Source organism: Orcinus orca, chromosome 18 (assembly GCF_937001465.1).
Source record: "Orcinus orca chromosome 18, mOrcOrc1.1, whole genome shotgun sequence".
In the NCBI taxonomy this organism is placed as follows: Eukaryota; Metazoa; Chordata; class Mammalia; order Artiodactyla; family Delphinidae; genus Orcinus; species Orcinus orca.
Window position 1 is genome coordinate 10,420,669 of NC_064576.1, and position 22,250 is coordinate 10,442,918.

Genomic DNA, 22,250 nt, shown 5'->3' on the forward strand with positions numbered 1-22,250 from the left:
ACTTACCAATTTCCCTTGCAATTCTGACAGCTTCATCTGCATCCTGTAAAAGCAGGAAATGAGACCCAACATTAATCCCATCAACCATTGCACAATGTCTTTAGGGCAGTCATATATTGCACTACTGCCTCCTCCGATTCATTTAATGTTCAATTTTACAACCTTCTAACTCTTTTTATTCAGAGAAATGTAAAATTAATACCATAAGTGGAATGTAAATTCTACCTCATCCTTATTATATTAAGAAACTCAAAGCAGTTTGAAATGAGCTGGCAGGAAGCACTACCAGAATTGCCAAGTGATTTGGTGCAGTTGCTGGAATTTAACGGCAGAATTTAGATGTTTACAATCAATACTGAACCATAAATCAGATCATTAAAGCTTGTCCACAGCCAGCTTGTTTCTGTCTCTGATATTTATATGTCATGTTTTCCTTGATTCTGTCAGCAGGGGGAGTTGATTCTCTATTGTTTGGGAGGAGATCAACAGATTTTCCAGAAACAAAAAAGTAAATTTCTAGTATCTATAGGAATTGCCAATTATTCCCCTCAAAAAATTCCTTTAGTAATCTCCATTACTTTTTCTTTTTTATTTCATTTTTTTGGGGGGTACATATTTTATCTTTACCAGTTACATCTTGTTAACGTAAATTAAAACCTGAAATTCAATGAACCATCTAGTGGTGGGAAAACTTCCAAAAAGCCAAGGAAAGAAAAGGCATTCTAAAACAGTACAAGGTAACACTGTAAATCAACTCTACTTCAATAAAAATTTTAAAAATAAAAATAAATAAAACAGCACAAGGTAAAAGTTTATGAATGTAAGGATTACTTACTGCTAAATATCAACCAATGCTACTGAATGGACCAAAACTTCCCTTGAATCTAAACCATTTCATTGATCATTAATTCTCACCTAACACGTCCAACACAGGACATTTCCCCCAGATAACAGTAAAGAGAAAGCTGAAAAGATTTTAAGTCCAAGTAAATCCTAGTAAATTTAACTTTTTAAATAATTCAGTGACATACACTAAAGTATTACAGGGAATGACAGTAATGTTTTGAAACCATCAGCTGGTAAGAATGCCTGAATTTTTAGAAAATAACTTTAAAATATCAAAGTAAAGGTTGGTATTTTTTAAGCTTTTAAGCTAATACTTTAAAAATGTAGAGTAACCATGTCAGCATCCTCCCCCAAAATGGGAGGGCGGGAGATGTTTATAACTGCTTCATTCATGTCTAATAAAAAAAAAAAAATCTTCCTTAAAAGTCTTCAGTACCTAATAACATCCCCTGAATAAGGAGGTTGGCAGGGGAAGTTGTCAGAAAAATTTAATTTCCTTTCATTAGCCAGTCTGCTCCACAAATAGGTGCTTGTTAAGTTCAAAGCAGTCCTGAAAGCAACATCAGTTTTAAGTCTTTTTTTTTTTTTAACTCCAAGCAGTCACATCTGCTAATGAGATTTTCCAAATAACAATTGTTTTCAAGTCAGAGATAAATCTATACTTTCCATTCTACCCCCACAAAAAATCAAGGTTTACTGCTTTATTACACCTTGCTGTTTTCACTGACCTTACATTCTCCAAATTTTAGCTTAAAGGGATAAAAATCCATGAAAAGGGTCATTTAATAATGTTAGTGGTTTCCACACATTGAGTTTGAAGGTTCTTTGTTCAAGCCAGTGACAGTTATTGGAGAATACTTCCCCTTAATAGCCTCTCTGTCAGGAAGTGTTAAACCTGCCAAATGCGGACAATTAGTGCCTCGCGAACAAAATACAGGAAGAGTGCTGGCTCATGGAGACTGGATTATAAGAAGACTAGAAGGAAACTTTTAACATGTCTTTTCTTTCAAACGTGTAATAGTATATTTGCAAAAGATATTCAGAGAGAAAAAACACTGCTATCTAAAAGGTTCATTACCTTGAAAAAACTAACAGGCAATGTTAGTTCATTAGTAATATTGTAATACATATTTATATATACATATTATTATGGATGGACTGTGTACAGAGAGATACATGTTTACACAAAGCAAAACTTCTAAAAATTCTTTAGCTGCTACAAATCCAACACTTCGATAAACTGCCACAAAACAATCTTGTGTTTTAACTAATCAGTATGCTTAAGTTTTCTTACTATGAAAAGCAAATTCTACTAAATGACCTTCCAAGTAAAATCAAACTGTCTTTAAAATTAATTTTTCACTTATCATTCATTCATCCCAAAATATTTAATTGAGCATATATTATGTACTAGACATTAAAAATCTCTATTATCAGTTTCAACAATAAACTATTAAGTACACCTAGCTCCAATATGTTCTTTCAGCACATATACAAAACTACTTTTAAAGAGATAAAAAGGTCCTATGTGTTGGGGTTGGCCAAAAAGTTCGTTCGGGTTTTGCCGCGCGATGTTACAGAAAAACCCAAACGAACTTTTTGGCCAGCCCAATAGCTTCAAATTCAACGGCACTGACACATCCCACAGTGTAACTTCCCTGTAGGGCTATAGGTAGAAAAAATTTTTGTAGTTAAAAAAAAAAAAAATTGAACCAACAAGAAAAAGACCAACAATCATCTGACGAGGAAAGGGTTGCGGGACAGTATTAAGCTATATAATTCTAAAACAGCAGCAGTTCAAGAAATGGAGAAAGAGGAAAGAAGCCAACAGAACCAGTAACCATTTCTTCTACTCCTCTATTTCAGCATAGCTTACATTAAGTGAGCTCTATCATCCAACTGAAGAATAAAACAGTAAAAAATTCTGTTTTATAGAGAGTATGATGGGAGAGGTAGGTGATGCTGCTATAACCAAATAAGTAGATCACAACAATGTAAAAAGGAGCTAAAAAACTTGGATGCTTTTTCTGCAGGCCCAATTTATCTGTTAATGGTCTGTAGCACCCACCTGTGAGACAGCAAAGTCCAGCAGCTAAGAGCATAGATACTGGAGCCCAAAGGCATGGGCTCCAATGCTGGCTCAGTGACAGTGAACGCATTACCTACCAGTATGCCTCTATGGAATTAGGTTTCCTCATCTGTAAGATGGACATAATATCTCATAGGGTTATTAAGAAGATGAAATTAGTAACAGCTGAAACACACTAAAACAGAGTCTGGCAAATAGTAAGCACTCAGTTAAGGTTGGCAATATGTGATAAAATGGGCAGCCCGCACCCCCAACTATCAAGTTTGTTCCTTTCCTGCCTGCCCTTGGTTGTCCTATCCTGTGGTCATCACTCATTCTCTGAACCTGTATGATACAGAACTAATACTGGCACTGCAATACTGCAAAAATGTGCACCTGTACCTCCAGTGCCCTTCACTGGATCAGATGATCCGAGTACTCTTTACAGCTGGTAAGCAGGGTTCTTCTTGAGCAGGGAAGGGAAGTAAAATCTATAACAAAGACGGGCAAATTCAAGTAGTCCTCCCTGATGTTAAACACCCAATTTATTTCTACAGTGACAGTAGTGTCCAATACTGGCTCCACCACCCACAATTCAGGCCACACCTCTCCCTTCTCACTTGCTACATACAGCCTACTTACCAACCCTGAATTCTGTACTCGCTGGATGAGAGTCCTGCTACTCATCAGTATGGGAAGCTACTTAGTTTACTTTCCTCAGCTGGTTCTGAACAAATCAGTGACTGTTTCTGAAGAAAACAAAAAAATCATTGCTTCAAGACACAATGGGCATGGGGCTTCCCTGGCGGTCCAGTGGTTAAGACTTTGCCTTCCAGTGCAGGGGGTGCAGGCTCAATCCCTGGTTGGAAGCTAAGATCCCACATGCATGCCTCAGTGGCCAAAAAACCAAAACATAAAACAGAAGCAATACTGTAACAAATTCAATAAAGGCTTTAAAAATGGCCCACATCAAAACAAAAAAAAAGACACTATGGGTAAAAGCTCTATCTGTACACAAAAAGCATCCTCAAACTATTCTGCATTCATATACAAAGTAAAGCAAAACTTTCAACAATCCTGGGTTCAGGAGATAGGTTCCAGCTGATTCTATTTTCCAGATAATTCCAGGTCAAACAGAAGACTCTTTTAATTTATTGATATTTTCAAATCTAAAATTTAGTACACGTTTCTCTTATTGTAAAACAGCGTAATAAACATAACTGAACCCTTTTTCAAAAATATAAAGCCTTTGAAGCATCATCAGGAAAGTTATTCTCAGCTTAGCAGGGGAAAAGGATACTGATGTCTAATATTGTACTTTTTAATTACTAGGACACAGCTTTCCGATTTTTTGGTTTTTTAAATGATTCCCTTCACACTAGTTTTTTGTTGTTATTATTTGGCTCTTTCTGCTAAAGCAAAAGTGCAGTGTTTAAAATCTGGCTAATTAGGTGATAAAAACAATTACTACTTTAAACCCACACTGTATAATTTATAAAATTTATAAACATAATTTATAAACCTACACTGCGTAATTTATAGTTTATAAACAGAACACGAGAAACTCAGAGAAGTCTAATAAATTTCCTGGTAAACTGGTAGGTATTAGAACCAAATGCAGCAATTTAATCTTTGTTGATTCCTCCCTCTGCTTCACACCTGACATCTAACATCACAAAATCTTACAGATTCAACTTCCAGTGTCTCCCTATACCATCTACTTTGCTCCATCCTAATACCTTATTTTAGGCCCCCTAACATTTCTTGTCTGGGTTAAAGGAAGAGCATTCTAATTTGTCTACCAACCTCAAGTTTTGCACTGCTCCAATCCATTTTCCACATCACAATCAAAATAAGTTTTCTAATTCCATAATTTTTATCATGTTAAATAACTCTTCTGCATGAAACCATTCAGAAGCTCCCAAAGGCACAAAAATAACCTCCACGTCCAGGTGCATAGCATTCAAAGTCATACATATCTGGATCCTAATTCTCTCTCCAGCCCTGTCTAACTACAACCCCTCACACTTGCATACCTGCAGTTTGCTAAAGTTCTCATGGTCTCCCAGCTCCAAGCTTTCACAAGATATTTTCACTGACCATAATGCTGCATCTCCATCAATTCCCCTCACTTTTTAGCTAACTCACTACTACTCAGACTTCAGGTTATCACTTAAATATCCTTCCATTGGAAGTTCTGCCACGACGCCCTTAAACTAGGTTAGGTGCCCCTCCTACATGGGCCCAACATACTCTGAGCTTCACATTATCAAAATGTATTAAATTGCCTGTCTATCTGTAGGTCTCCCTAAGGGGACTTGAAGCTCTTTGAAATCAGCGTCTGCGGCTTGTTATTTTTCGCTAAACAAGTGGGCTGGGATTCCAACCCTGTCTTCCAACAGCTTCAGATGAACACTCTTCATTCATTCTGCTCTCAAGTTCCTGAGATCAAGTTAATAAGATACTGAAGAAAATGAAAGGCAAATACTCATACCAGATGACTACTTGAATACTTGACTACTTTAAATGACACTTTAAAACAACATTAGTTTCTCTCTAATGAAAAGGGTGACTCAAGAACAAGACAAAAGGAAACCGTTCCAGAAGACTCCTTAAGTACTACACACAATGTTTTAAAAGAATGTGGGAAACCATCTCCATATAACGTCCAAATAACATTCAAAATAATCAAATGGAAAAGGAACAAATGTTTTAAGGAGAAATATAACTGAAACCACATTAATTTACTCAAGTACTTGGAGGAAAAAAAGTAGACTATAGTTGCCAAGAAAAAGAATTGCTTGAAAAATACCACAGATCAATGGGAGAAAAAAAAAAGTATGGATTTTTAAAAGATGGAATTATCTATAATTAGCACATATAGTCTTCCAATGCAAAAGTATTGCTTAATGCAGTTGCTAAAATGACAAGGTATTCCAAAAATTTACACTTTTATCTGCATCAGCAAACCTCTATCTGCATAGACACCACCAAAAGCAATCTTTTACCTAACAAATCTAAACTACAAAATGTGAAAAGTAGTGAAGTTCCAAATGAATGTGGAATTACTACACAAGGATTCTACAGTAACCAAATTTAACAGAAAAAAAAATGTACAGTCTCTTATATCAGAAATAATTAAAAGCAAACTAGAAATAAAACTAGTATTAACATTTGTCTGAAAAACAAAGGGGCATTCCTTACAATCATTTTTAAATGCTTATCTGAAAACTATATCCTGCAGGTTCAGTTGTGGTTTAACAAATTAATTCAGACAAGAGGTGTTAGGAACTGTATACCATACTTAAGTTAACACGGTAATGAGAGTCTATCATCATTTGAGAGTGTAACAGGATCTTAAAAAATCACCTAAGGCATACAAGGAGACAACACTGACAAGAGAGTGGATTTATTTTCTTCAACTTTCTACTTTTCCCTATTTTCCAAATTAACGGAGGTTGGAAATTCAAATGCAGATTGTCAAATGCAGCCTCCCTGAAAAGACAACCAAAAAAACCTGTTGATCAAGCAAAACCAAGTTTACTACCTACTACAGTAAAGGATACCATCACCTTGAAGCAATCTTGGAGGTTCCACTGGAATCAGTTCAAGATCTACTAAAAGCCACAGTTCAAGATCCTAGCTTCAAAAACTGCAGTGCTCCTCTGATGCCCACTGAGCCCCCCGCGCTCAGGGGTCTCCCCAACCACAATGGTGAGAAAAATCTCACGTTGGGGAGAGCTTCAAAAAATCCTCAACATTTTTTTTTTTTGTTTTTTGTTTTTTTGGGTTTTTTTGGCAGTACGCGGGCCTCTCACTGCTGTGGCCTCTCCGGTTGCAGAGCACAGGCTCCAGATGCGCAGGCTCAGCGGCTATGGCTCATGGGCCTAGCCGCTCCGCGGTATGTGGGATCTTCTCGGACCAGGGCATGAACCCACGTCCCCTACATCGGCAGGTGGACTCTCAACCACTGCGCCACCAGGGAAGCCCCCTCAACATTTTTTGTTCTGAGTCCATAAGACAAAGTTCATATGGAAGAAGACAAGCATAGGACCTATAAGTTCATGTTCATGTGTCCAGGAGCCAGTGACTTCAGAAGGTTTCAAGGGTATCCAAATAGGACAAAATTTGCCTTGAAACCCATATCAAAACCTTGAAAACTTTCCCCTGTCTTGACTCATTTTTTTTGTCCATGGGAGTCTGGGCCTGGAAGAGATCTCCCCTCCAAATCGTAAACCACCAAGGCACTGCACACTGTCAGGTCTGCAGTTAGAGATGGCCAACCATTATTTGGTAAGCCACTGCAAGACTTTCGTAAACAGGTTTGTCTCAGGCTGCCTGTGCTGTAAGTCAGACTACTCCTCAAATGTATTAAATCTGTAACTCAAATTCATGTTCTTATCTTTCTAGATGGCATAATTTCACCACGGATAGTTTAGAATTATAACAGACTCTTTCATAAGCTTTTGGTATGAATGATTCATCTGAGAGGCGCACCTTAGGGAAAAACAGGGAAGCAAACTCTCAAACACCTAGTGTTCTGCATTACTAGGTGCAGAATAAACTAATGGCCTTACAGATAAAATTAGATGCTCCCGCTCCAGAAATTAATATCAGTCTTTTGATAAAGACATCTGCAGATTTTACAACCAGAAGTAACAATGAGTAAACAGTTGTTCTGTATTAGCCAAGAAAATGAGGGAAAAAAATATAACAGGCTATGTTCCAAAAGCGAATCAAGTACCCATTTCAGTCATCAACTCAAAAGGAGAAATTTCACTAATTATTACTTATTGATACTGGCGGTACACTATCAAACTTAAATCCTTCCATCATTACAGAAGCTCTCGCTTAGCGTCAACAAATTACTCAGATAATGGTTATCTCTAATATTCCTCACATTTCCCATGTCCCAGCCCCCAACTGTCACCTTTGAACCTTTATTCAAGGAACATTCCTTCCTCCTATGAGACACTATACACACTGACTTCATAAGAAGAATCTACAACGCAAATAGAATTTCCAGATCAAATGCTCTCCTAATGACCTTGTCCTTGAACTCCTGAGGACTCTGCTACTAATCATCAAGACAGAATTAATCTGGACTCTGACTCATCACTACCCTTGTGACTAAATCAAGCCCAAACTGACGGTCTCAAGAAGGCCAGATTTCTTGCTCAGGAAAAAAAAAAAAAAATACAATTATACCGGCAGAAGTATTAGGGCTGAATAGACCAAGGTTCATAAAGCCACTACCCAAACTCTCTAAAACGAGAATGTAAAGAAGGACTAAAACCCAATAGTTGACAGCCTAATAAAGAAAAAACTTGCCACACTCTGCTCAGGGTCTTTCAAGGCTGCAATCAAGGTATGGGCCAGACTGCATTTGCATTTGGAGGCTCAACTGGGGACAAATCCAAGTTCATTCAGGTGACTGGCAGAATTTATTTCCTTGAGGCTGTATGACTGAGGGCCCCACCGTTTTGCTGGCTCTTGAATAGAGATCATCTTTACTTAGATCCTCAGAAGCTGTCTGCAGTTCACTGCCATGTGGGTTTCCTCAATATGGCTGTTCCCTTCATCAAGCCAGCACCTAGAATCTGTTCTCTAGTCTCCTAAAATGGAGTCTTTTATAATAAAACATAATCACAGGAGTGACACTCAATTACTCTGCCCTATTAACGTAAGTGAACGCAGTGATATTCCATCACCTTTGCCATATAATGTAACTTAATTAAGGGAGTGACGTGCCATCACCCTTTGCCATAGTCTCTTAGTTAGAGAAGCGAATCACAGGGTGTACCCAAACTGAAGAGGAGTGGATTACACAAAGGCTTGGATGCCTGGAAGTTCCTCAAAAAGTTAAGCATAGACTTATCATATGACCCAGCAATTCTACTCCTGAGTATATACCCAAAAGAACTTAAAAGAGGTATTCAAACAACAGGTATCCTACCCTCCAACATTCCCTCTCCCCGTTCCCCGTCTTATGTTTCTTATTTTGTTATTTATTATTTGTCTCCTTTTTCTATAGCAAAAGCTCAATGAGGGCAGGAATATTTTTTTTGTTTTGGTCTGCTTTGATCCCTACTATATCCATAGCACTTCAAACAATGTTAGACAAACAGTGTGCACTTGTTAAATATTTACTGAATAGATGAGTAAACAAATAATTTTAAATGTGGTAAATGAAGTACAGGGTATTAAGGGAAAATTCAGTAGAGGGCCTAATCTAATACATACAGTCAAGGAATGCCTCTGTGAGAAATGTATGTTTAAGCCAAGACCTAAACTATATGTAGAAGACAGGAGTGAAGACCGAAGTAGAATCAACACATATGTGTCAGAATTATGAACAGAAGTTTCAAAAATCTAAAAGATGTCATACATGGTTGGTACATCCAGTGCCAAGGGTAAGCTGGCACAGTATCAGTTTGAAGAGAGAAACAAAGGCCAGCTATTCAAAGGATTTAAATGAGTAGTCATTCAAGAGTTTTTAAACACAGGCATGTGATCAAATCTGGATTTCTGAAACATCACTCAAGCTTTAGTGTCGAAATTTAACTGGACGGGACCAAGACCAAGACTGGCTACAAGGGGACTTCCCTGTGGTCCAGAGGCTAGGACTCTGCGCTCCCAGTGCAAGGGGCCCAGGTTCGATCCCTGGTCAGGGAACTAGATCCCACATGCCGCAACTAAGAGTTCGCATGTCGCACTAAAGATCCCCCATGCCCTGACTAGGACTCGGCGCAGCCAAATAAATAAATATTTAAAAAATAAAAATAAAAAAGACTGGCTACAGGGAGAGCAATTAGAAGGCTGATGAAGTAATCCAGACTATATGATGTTAGTTGGAACTTGGAATTAGTGTGAGGAAAAAAATAAAAGTAACAGATCAGAAAGATATTTAAGTGAATTCTCTGTAGCGGTATTTATTAGGAACTCCAAGTTTCTAGCTTGTGAAATGGTGTGGAAAATGCCAGCATCTTCTCAGGCAGGAAAGGAAAAAATGAGAAGTTTACAGCAGGAGTCAGCAAACTTTTTCTGAATAGGCCAGGTAGTAAATATTCCAGACTTTGTGGGTCTCTGACACAATTACTCAACTCAGCCATTATCATGGAAAAGCAGCCATGGACAACATATAAAGGAAAGAGCATGGCTGTGTTCCAATAAAATTTTATTTACAAAAACAGGAGTGCCTGGAGCCACACAGAATGCCAATCCCTGGCTAGAGAGAAAACGATGAGTTCAGCTTCAACTTGTTACTTTTATGGTGCCTCAAAGGCATCAGGCAGACCTGTTTAAGAAGCAACTGGATATGCAGTTCTAAGGCAATATCTAGAACAGATATACAGGTGTGAGATGTGAAGCCATAAAAATAAGTTATATTGCTTAGAATGAGTTTGTCCAATAAGAGAAAACCCATAATAAAACCAACATTTAAGGGACAAAGGTAGGAAGAATAATCAGCATGAAAACTAAGAAGAAGCATTTAAACAAGCCAAAAATACAAAAACAAAACTGGAATGGAGTAATGTGCCAGAAGTGAGTATTTCGAGAAGGAAAGAGTAACCAAGAGACTGAAATGCTTTGAAGAGACTGAGAAGACCAGGATTAAAAATTACACACTGAGAGGGAAGAGATATGGGAACATATGTATATGTATAACTGATTCACTTTGTTATAAAGCAGAAACTAACACACCAATGTAAAGCAATTATATTCCAATAAAGATGTTAAAAAAAAATTACACACTGGATTTCATGAGAGGGAGAGGTTGCTGGTAGCCTTTTCAAGAGAAATTTCGGTGGGAATGAGGAAAGAAGCCAGATGTAGACTAAAGATGAGGGGGAAAGTGTGGAAATGAAAGCAAGTGAGGACAATTCTTCCAGCTGTGGAGTGACAAGAGGCTACTGTGCTCTCTGAAGAGGAGGAACACATATTTCTTTCCACTAAACTGGAAGCACCATGGTGTGAGGGACCACGGGTTTCTTTTATCATCAGGTGCTTCCCACTTAGCTAAGGGATGAGTACATTTTTGACTGAGCATTTTTAATAGCAATAATAATGGAAAGGTGTTAAAAGACAAGAAGAATTTTAAGACACAGAAAAGAGGAAAGACAATGACTGAAGACTGTAGCCCATGAAGTCTATAAAGGGTACATCTGGAGCATAAGAGGAAGAATTGGCTTTACAGAGGATAGGGAACATCTATTCTTTGTAAGATGAGAGAAGGGGAAAAAATGGATGAATACATATTGAGTAAATATAGGTAAATATGGGCAAGAAGCTGAGGATATTTACTAACCAGGGGCCATGCTTGCTAACTGTCCTGTAATTCATGAAATAATCCAGCACAATGAAGAACTGCCCAGCCCAGAAGGTACAATAAGAAACACCGAGATGAAGAGTTCCTGCAGGCTAATTCAAGTCTACAAAGGGACTCTTTTCTCATGAGAAAAAAAATGAATCATTTTTCCTCGGCAGTGGGGAGGAGCACAGAGAGGAAGGGGAGACACATACTCCAACGTCTGCATGTCTTCCTTAGAAGACTTCAGCTGCAAAAGCGGCTTGCTGGTTGAGGAGTTGTGCTTGGGATCTACGGTGACACACAGCTATATCAAACAAGTTTACAATTCACATTTTATGCATATGGACAGAAGCTCACCGTAAAGATACGGAGAACATCATAATGTTTCAAACATTAAATATATACCACCAACAAATGAAATCCACACATCTAACAGCACATTTTTATATCACCAAGTTTTCTCCTATGAAAGTAAAAGTCAACACTGATCTTTAAATACAATGCTTCAGGCGCTTCTTGCTCTTTTTAATTTACGCTATTCAAAATAATCCAAGTGTAAACAACATTGATTTGTTTAATCTATACATGAATACTTTAAAAAGCAAAACTTGCATTTTATCTTACACTTTTGACAAAATGTTTGACTTCAGGACATGTACTATAAAGATTAGAGTAAAACAGTTTCTCACCTTGACCACTCCATCAAAGCCAGGGATTGTGTTAACCTTTGCGTTCTTAGCTAATAATTTGCTTTCAATCTTGTCACCCATGGCTTGAATAGCATGTGTATCAGGTCCAATGAAAACGACATCTTCTGCTGCCTGTGAAGAAATGCCAGTATAAATTTACAACAAAAACATTTCAGTGCTTGATATGGAGTCACAATTTTATAAAAAGAAAAACCCGTATGTATATTTACTAGTTACTCACAGACCAAGAACAACTTAAAAGCAAGCATTTGAGCCAATATATTACAATATATAATACTGTGTTGCATATAGTATATGTGCACAAAGGTATATGAAAGTCAAGTCAAAGAAAAATAACTAAAAGTAATGAAGAACTCCTACTTGATATCAACAGTATTCTTTGAAAAAGCAACTTGAATGGTGTTGTAGTTATATCTAGTATTCTGCCACCCAAACTAAACAGTAAGTTCACCTTTAAAATGCCTTATAAATCTTTGTATTCTCAATACCCTGCAGCACAGTGCCTAGTTTAACAGGCCAACTTTGTGCCAGGCTTTGAGCTAAGTGTAGGGGATAACATGGATGAAAACACAGAATATCAACTAATTCAAGGGAACATGAAACAGATCACCAGTACCTCAGAGAAATAGACAAAATAAAGTATGCAATGTTTACATCCTTGTGACTATAAGAAATGAGTAAAGAATACAGTAGGAATTTACCAGGCAGAGTTATGATTTCAATCAAAACTACTCTATATAAATCACGATTAGTTCCCCAGCAATGGGTCCACCTCTCTGTGTATATGATATTAAAGTAAACAAAATGCTAATGAATACTAATTAGGGACAGAAAAAAATACCGATGGAGTTAGTGCTAATGTAGGGCATGGTCCAGAGAAGTGAAAAGGGGGTTTGCTGAGGTAAAGAATGAAGTCATTAGGTAAAGAACGGAAGTTAACTATGAAAAAGGAAAAATCAGATTGTATGCAGGGCATCATCATAGTAAGTTACCTAACTGCTGATTCTCCCATGACCTTTGGTCAGGGTCAGTATAACGAATAAATCATATAATTTACATCTCATATTCTATCTACTGGCACTGCTGCCTGAAAAGACTCTCGGCTTTAGAAAGGAGCTTCATTCTCCTTATGAGAATATCATCCAGAGTACCTACTGCAGTGTGGTGTTTGGACTGCTCTCAGCCATTGTGAGCAAAGAGGATGAAACCCACCCAGAGCAGGAGGAGGAAGTAGAGCAGGGACACAACAAAAGGAATATATGAAGAGATAAATATTTGGGAGATGATATGACAGTTTCAACTTTACACGTGCTGAGGTGAGATGCCTGTGGGATAGTCAAGTGCCCATGTTCAGGAGACAGAGAGGTCCAGAGGTTAGAAGATAGGTCCAGGCTGAGATACGGATTTTTAAAGGCATCAAATAAAGGATGGAATTAAAAATTGTAGATGAAATCATTCAGATAAAATGTACAGAAAAGCCAATGCCTTTAAACTCAGGATGTATACTTTCCCTCCTGCCCAAAAGCAGGACAGAAGGGGAATTTTTAGATTTTGAGTTTAAAGCCTCTTTTCTTTGTGTGACAAGGGGGTAATAAGCACCATGCAAGTTTGACTGAAGGACTGAATAAATAATAATATAAAACACCAAGCTGAGTACTACAACTGTTAGTTCTTGTCCCCTACCCAGAAGTCCTGATAAAAAGAGAACACTAGAATAATAAGACAGCTGGGTCCATAGGACCCCAAAATACGTTACAGGAGCCAAAATACCAACACTTACAGCGTTACAATAACAGAATGCTAGATAAGAAACCTCTTCAGCCATAACAGATGCTCATTAAGTACCTCTCCATCAAATGTTTGTATGTAGTTTTAACAGAACCTCATTTTCTTTAAAAAAAAAAAAAAAATTTTTTTTTTGGCCATACGCGGGCCTCTCACTGTTGTGGCCTCTCCCATTGCGGAGCACAGGCTCCAGACGCACAGGCTCAGCGGCCATGGCTCACGGGCCCAGCCGCTCCGCTGCATGTGGGATCCTCCCGGACCGGGGCACGAACCCGTGTCCCCTGCACCAGCAGGCAGACCCCCAACCACCGCGCCACCAGGGAAGCCCCCCCCAAAAAAAAATTTATGTGAAACCCCCAAAATGTAAAGCACATAAAAAAATGGAACTGCTCTGTAAGAGGGGAAAGTGGTAGTAAGACTACACCTCCACATACTCTGTGTCTCTAGCTGGATAAACTAGTCATTTTGGACCAGAGCAATAATCATACCCACTTCTCTTTATCCCAAACCTACAACCCAATAAACACTAAGAGGAAACAATCATCTTTCAACTACCAATTGTCTTTCCATATTCTCATTTTACTTGCTAAGATGGAGGAATTTTTATCATAAATGCTGTTTTAAATACCACTATGCCAGGCAGATGTAATCAAGGAATCAGAATACCTACACAAAGAGTTGAAGAAATACATAAATGAGAACATCCAAAATACATTATGATTACACAGTAAAACTTCTGATTAACAAGAGCCCAACGACCAGGAACCAATGATTAACCAGACTTTTTTCATGCATTCTAATTTGAGGAAAATTACTCACCCCAAAATGTGAAATTACCAAGAAAGAAAGCTCACATCAAGTATTTAGTGACTATTCTTTCTCCCATCCAACACAAAGAAAAATAGCCAGTAGTACACTGAGTAACTACTCAAACAGATGTTTCAATAAACTAACTTCCTTTCTATCTTTATCTTTTTATGTTTTGGTAGTACTCCCTGGGTTAGCCTTTAAATGTAATTAAGGCAAATTAAGGAAGCAGTATCATAGCTCTGACTCCCGTAATTCTTTGACCAAAAAAGCAAGGATAAGACAGTATGGTAATTGCAAAGTGATGAAGCATGTTTCAAAAGTCCTGAGTTTTTGTCCAGAGTGATTTGTGTGACTTAGAACTTAAGGCCAAAATTTATGCACTAATAACCTTTCAATACTCTACTATTATTAACCCTGTATCTTTTGCTACCCATTTTCCCTAATCACCAGTAAGTCTCTTCGGCATGCCATAGCAAAAAAATTTACTTCTCAAACTATGCTTTTCAAGGAACTTGTAAATTTACCATGAATGATAAATATAATACCTAAATACAGGTAAATGTATAATGGTCATGAAAAAAGTGGGAATTTTTTCATCATCACTGGGAACACTTTTGTAGTGATACCTAAGAGAGAAATTACAAAAAGCTGAAATCACTGCTCTAAGACTGAAGAAAAAAAAAATACTGTTTTCATTTTCTAAATTCTGTGATTTTATGGTTCTGGTCATATTTTGATAAAAGAATGGGGAAAAGAGTTGGGTTTGAGCAATGTGCTAGAGAAACAGAGATTTAATTTACAACAGGCTTTATGTTGCAAATGCAGAAATAATCATCTGTAAAAATTAAAATGTATGATACATAATTCATTCTTAGAAATACCATGACAGTTAGTAAACTGCTAAGCTATGAATCCAGTTTTTTTTTTTTTTTTAACGTATATATTTTAGGTTCATAAGGAATTACTACTTGGATAACTGTAAAACTAAGGTCAGACAGACATGAGCCACAGCCATGGAAAAACTGCTGAACTGCCTGAAGGACCTAGACTCTGGACTTTAATTTTTTTCCATGATAAAAGAAAAAAGAATTTCTAGTAGAAAAGGCCAGTTTCAGGACTGGTGCAGAGAAGTTAGCACATGAGATAAAAAACTGAGTCAGTGAGAAAGCTTTCAAAAATTAATATAGTTATCTCAAAAGCACATATTAGTGCTACCCACTGAATGTGTTGATAATATGAGTATCAAAAAGAATAAAAGAAATTACAAGGTTAATTCATCTTTTCAAGACCACGAATAAACCTTTTCCTGCTACCTCTGTTCAAGTATTTGAACTTCTCAGACATGTATCACTGATTTTAAAAAATATATAGCTCTTTAAAAAGCAACATAGAGGAAAACTAATTTCACACATAAAACTAAGCAAAATAAAAGTGTCAAGGTAAAATCCTATACACTGTTTTTATAAGAAAAAAATAAGAACTAGAAAAACATCCATGGAGGGAAAAAAGCACGAGAAAGACATGCTAACACAGCAGATCAAACTGTCACCTATTATTTCAAAACAAGCTGAAAGACATTTTAAAATAAGAAAACATGAAATAAGGTATCAGAATTAGAAATGCTCTGAAATGAGGTGATAGACCTAAGGATAGAATTAGAAATGCAAAAGAAAATAATTTTGGAAGTGAAGACTAAACTAGAGGGAAAATAAGAGTGAATAAAGAAAAATAATGACTTACAAGAGACAGAAAGTCAAAGGAAGAAACTTTTTAAAAATTTAAATGTAAAAAAAAGAAATTTTTTCTAAAATGCAAGAGAAAATAGCAAATACTAAAGATAAAGAACATCCAACATATGGATAAGAGTAGTCTTTGGCCCGGGGCTGGCGGGGGGGCAGGGGGGGCACGGAGACTAAAACAACAAAAAAATACTAAAAACCGTAACTCAAGAAAACTTTCTTAAAACTGAAAATACATATTAAACATACTACAGCATACCTGAAAAATTCAACCCAGAATGAACAGTACCATGATACATTCCAGCAATACTACTAAAGGAAAAAAACAAGAATATGTGACTTGTACAAAAGAAAAGTTTAAATTCTCACCAGACTGGGGCTTCCCTGGTGGCGCAGTGGTTAAGAATCCGCCTGCCAATGCAAGGGACATGGGTTCGAGCCCTGGTCCGGGAAGATCCCACATGCTGCGGAGCAACTAAGCCCGTGCGCCACAACTACTGAGCCTGAGCTCTAGAGCCCATGAGCCACAACTACTGAGCCTGCGTGCCACAACTACTGAAGCCCGCGTGCCTAGAGCCCGTGCTCGGCAACAAGAGAAGCCACTGCAATGAGAAGCCTGCGCACCGCAACGAAGAGTAGCCCCCGCTCGCCACAACTAGAGAAAGCCCACGTGCAGGAACAAAGATCCAACGCAGCCAGAAATAAATAAATGAAATAAATAAAACAAACAAACAAAGAAACCAATGCATCTTAGAAAGGTGGCTGATTAAAGGCCTGAAGCAAGAAATGTAAAACATGAGCCTAGAATATCTTGTCAGATCAGAGAGCAAGGAAGCTATAAAAGATTATGAGGGTCAAGTCCAAACGACCATGAGCCAACTTAGGTCCCCCTGGCCAAAGAGGGACAACTTGAGATTCACTAGTAACTCCAACAGATTTAAACCTACAAAATACGTTTAAATCTATGACTTCATAATGATACTTTTAAAAAGAACTGGGGGCTTCCCTGGTGGCGCAGTGGTTGAGAGTCCGCCTGCCGATGCAGGGGACACGAGTTCGTGCCCCGGTCCGGGAGGATCCCACATGCTGCGGAGCGGCTGCGCCCATGAGCCATGGCTGCTGAGCCTGCGCGTCTGGAGCCTGTTGCTCCGCAACGGGAAAGGCCACAACAGTGAGAGGCCCGCGTACCACAAAAAAAAAAAAAAAAAAAAGAACTGGTTAACCAATTTATTACCTCAAAAACTAGTAAATAAAGGTAAAGAATTATACACTCATCTTGCTCTTTCTATATGAATTACACCCTTAGGAAACCAAACAACAAATGAGAGGAAGAGTCTCTTTATAAATATATTCCAATTAATTAATGAAAAAGATGTTAGAATTAAAATATCACCATTTTGCAATCTAATGAAGCAATAGCTATAGACAGTAAGCTTCAAAGGCTGCTTAGATCTTAAAAAGCATTAATAAGACATGTGCCTCCTACAGTCTTGGTCAAAGGAATTGAAACCTAAGTCTGATCCCCATCTCTGAAGCCAGTTTGCCAATCTGTAGGAAATGCCAAGAATGGAGGGAAATGCAGAACTGCACCATGATTATGCAATCAGCTAAGTCAAGACTGAGAGACACTCTACAGGTCAAACAGCCCAAGGTTCGTCAACAGATAAACTGCAGGGAAGAGAAATGTATGTGAGGAAAACCTATGGATTGAGAGATATTTAGAAGACCTATCAGAGGTGAAAATAAATGGGCAAGACAAATCACAGTGTCTAGGGATGCAAGTTTGGACCATAAAATTATTTTAAAATTCATGAAAATGATTACTATATAAGTCAAAGTAGTGGATACATCTGGGGAGAGACCAGAGGTTAGGACTCAAATGGGTCACATGGACAGGCCTTCTGGGATTCAGGGCAAATGTCTCATGACTGAACCTACGTAATGGCTACAAGATTCCTCTCCTTACGCAAGCCCACACTGGTTCTGCATAGTTTTTTCTGTATCTGTCTTTTATTCTACAATAAAAACTCTGAAAACATTCTCAGAGTAGCCGCCAGCTTATAGGAGTAAACCCAACACCTAGACCAGGAGCAGCCACAGCAGCAGCAGCCACAGCCAGCGAGGCGTTTCTCAGGCCGGTTTGCTAACCTCTTCAGGGGACCTTTTTGGCTTTCTTTAAAAAAAAAAAAAAAGAGAGCGAGAAAAAAAAAGAAAGTGCATTCTCATGTTTGGCTGGGATGCTTCAGTAGATGGTTATTTTGCACAAAGTGAAGCGTGATGAAGTGGTAACAACCACTGCCACTATAGGTTAAATGTGAAAACTATGAAGTACAAAACATCACCTTTGCTGGCTTAACCGGACAGCATCCAACCTCTGCAGCATCACTACTTCCAAAACACTCAGATTTTGCTCTTTGTATGAGCTCCAAGAAGAGCTCATGAGGATGGTGGCAGAAGGGTTGATCTGGGATTCCGTCTGACTAGTGTCTGTTTGCAAAGAAAAAAGATCTTCCTGTTGCCATGAGCACTGCTGAAATCACAGATGAGCTTGGACTGAATTCTCTGAGCAACAGAAGCTGGTCCATCAGGCCACCTGTGGCAGTGGAGGAGGACTGGATTGCTGTCCAATCCGTGATGAAACCAGATCCCCTCAGGGAGAACTCATCTTCCTCCTGCTTTCCTCCTCTCCCTTTCACTACCTCCCCTTAACTCACCTGTGGCACACTGCGCTCACTGTGGACTGAGTGCCTGAAGCTGTATTTCATTACGCTTTTGGTCACAGTATATTACACTATACTGTAAATGTGACAGGTGCAACCTGCAAACTGATTTCTTATTTAATGTAAATAGTTTTTGCTTCCAATGAGACCACTTCTGCTATCTGATACAATATTACTCAGCCCTTTTTTCTTTCTTTTCTTTTTTTTTTTTTTAACTTAAAAACAAAACCTCAGTTCAGTCCCAAGAAGGAATTTCAGCCAAGTTGGCACTTGGGCTCTAACAAGTTACTGTGTAAAAGAGGGAAGGCTCCTCCTCTTGGCTTCATCGGGGTTGAACTGTTTTGGTTGTTAGCTTTTAACCTGAACTCAGTGTACTTTTCAAAATAATGATTAGAAATAAAAGATAAGGACAACATTTGAACACACAGATGGGAGAAACATTCCTAGTGTAGTTTCCATGGTCATCAGTAAATACCAGTCGGCTGGGTCTTTACCCCAAGACTGGGTACAAGGTACGGATGAGCACTTACTGGAAGCCCCAGGCTGTGCAGTGGGAATGATTAGAGAAGACCAGAATATGAATCCTAATTCATTTTCCTCAACACTGACTGTGGGGCATCCATAAAGGGAGGTATAGAACAACCCTAGCAGAAGGTGCCACCAGCCTCCAACCCCCTACATATATAGGCGTCATTTTCTTTAAGTGCTAGTCTGCTCCTTGCAAATTAAGAACCCAATTTATGCGACTCACTGGGAACAGAACCTTAAGGAATTTGACTGTTGTGGAGGAAGGGCAGTGGAAGGGAGACAAAGACTCTTTAAAATTCTAAACATAAATTTATAAACCAGCACAGCTTTTCAATTTGTTTGGGATGCTAATTGCAAGATCGATTGAAATCTAATGACATACTTACAAACTGCATTTAACTTATGGTACACTGTACATGTTGTGAGTTAGTTTAACCAAAGGAATCTGTGTCTTTCTCTGTCAGTATTACTAGTATCTGGATTTCATTCAGTCTAATGTATATTCTGTATTAAGTGTCCACTTGGCACAATGCACTCAAGTAATATTATTACTTCCAGATGATAGCCACGCACAATATTTAGTTAGAGAAATAGTTTCCACACTCTAACAATTGGCAGAAGTCAGGTTTTCTAGTTAAGGAATATCATTAAATATAAAACCTTGTTTTTCATGCATAGGAAGTGAACAATACAGCAATAGGACACCTTCCATTTCTAATATTTGACAGCAGAATGATTTTCATTTCTATTTTTCAGCTATTATTAAGTCCAAAAAGTTGTTACATTTTTTTTATTAAATGTTCTGGGTTTCTAACAAAGGTACTTAGGGTAAAGAAGAGGTTTTTGGTACTTATTAATTTCACAGAAACCATTTAAATAAACAAACTATAAATCTCTAAATATCTTTGTACTTTTGGGGTAAGCTTTTCCAGCTCATGTGGAAAATAGTTTACTTTTAAAACTTCTAGTTACTGTAGTCTATGTTAATTTTGTAAATGTTCTTTCCCTTTTAAAAGACTAAGATTGAAGTTTGTTAGTGTTTGCCATTTTTGTGTGCATATCTGATTTCTTTTTATTTCCCTGTAATCAGCACTGATACCTATTTCCCGCGTCTCCTTGACTGCTAAGAAGTAAGAGGCTGGGCGTTCAGCTTCCACATTCTACACTCTTTGCGCAGATCAGGACACTAAAAAGACACGAGTTAACAGAAACCTGAGTGGGCTGTTAACCTTTTTTTTTCTTCGGGAAATGTAGATGCAATAACATTTCCAGCTGAAAGACTCAGATTCTAAGTTCCTAATGTTTAAGAATGCAAATGAAGTATTCTGTCTTTTCTGTGCCTGGAGGTGTTCTGTGAGAAAACAGAAAGAGGTTTCTAGGATTAGTTCCACAGATTTCCTTTATCATGTAAAATCTTAGACTGGTTGCACTGGCAAGAATCAAAGAAAAGCAATACAGAAGATACCCAGAGAAAATGAATTCAATAACTTCTTTAGCAATAACACTGAGAAAATTAGAGTTAACTAAAAAGTCAGCCTTTTGGATAAATTTTAGCCTTCCTCCTTTAAAGAAATTCTAGTTTTAATATTAGAACATTTTTTAAAAATATATTAGCAAAATACTGATGATCAAGTCAATGACACTAAATTTTCTTGGATGAAACTGTTAAGTTTATCACTCAGCTACCTGGCATTTTCAGGAAGTTAAGCTTATTTTTGCTTTGTAATACAATAGTAATAACGCTTTAATTAAAGATGCAAGTACAGCTGTGAACTTCTTGTTGCATTTTCATATAGATTGATCTTCTTGATGTTTGAAATAGGATTTTATCTTGAAATGTTTTTTAAAAAATAAATAAAACTTGAATATATAAAATTTTAAATTTGTTTATATAAAATTATTTATGTAAAACCTTGAACTCTTTTAATAATTTCAATTGGATTGAACAAAGTATGACATTCATGATTCGAGGTCCCAATTATCTAAAACCCACAAGGAATTTTTATTTCAAATACAATAATTATATAAGGTTTAATGCATATTGAACGGGGCTACCTGTGGGAATGAGTTTGTGTTCCAGTAATTCTAATAAATGTTACTGTAAAACAAAATTTTTTTTAAAAGATGTAGGCACAAATGTTAAAGTATTTCTTCTAGATGTATTTTTTAAGAGGGTAAGGTAAGAAACTTCATATTTAAATATGGTTGTGTATTGCTAAGCTTCTCCTTATATAAACTGGTCATAGGAGTTATTTAGTTATGAAGTTGTAATTTCCTTCTTTTGTACTTCCCATAAAATACTTTTAATTTTATATCTCAACAATTTGGATATTAAAAATGAGTTGTTTTCATTTCTCCCTGATCCAATTATTTTTATTGTTTCATGAATACTAAAATTAATTGGTACTTTCGGATTGAAAACTAATTTTTCCAGTTCAATTTTGGAATATACCTTATAACAACTATGGAATTAGATGAGCAATTTTACAGTTTAAGTCTTAAAAACGATTTAATAATGCTTCAATTAGCATGAGGGAATGTTAATGTAGATGCCTCCTGACTCACCTTCCTGTTCATTCCTCAGAGTCCATTAATATTTACTGCTAGTAGTAAGCTGGTAAACTGGTGAAAGGCTAGAGATCTTGTGTTTAGTCCAAACACTGGATACTAACTTTAATTTTTAAATGTTTAAAATTGGTCTAGGATATTATCTGAATTATGTACTCGTTCTAT

General features: G+C 37.4%; 1 protein-coding gene across 10 annotated transcripts in view; it reads right to left on the minus strand.

The window, feature by feature from the left end:
- PCCA (propionyl-CoA carboxylase subunit alpha) overlaps positions 1 to 22,250 on the minus strand; it is a 385,988-nt gene that overhangs the window by 275,158 nt on the left and 88,580 nt on the right. For 9 of the 10 annotated variants that reach the window (XM_033435088.2, XM_049701173.1, XM_049701172.1 and 6 more), the window contains 2 exons: positions 11,915 to 12,046; positions 7 to 43 (listed from right to left, as the gene is read on the minus strand). In XM_033435088.2, the coding sequence (XP_033290979.1) occupies positions 7 to 43; positions 11,915 to 12,046 (169 nt within the window). Of the gene's footprint in view, positions 1 to 6; positions 44 to 11,914; positions 12,047 to 18,611; positions 18,634 to 22,250 lie in introns of those variants that run through there. The other variant, XM_033435092.2, reaches the window with a different exon arrangement.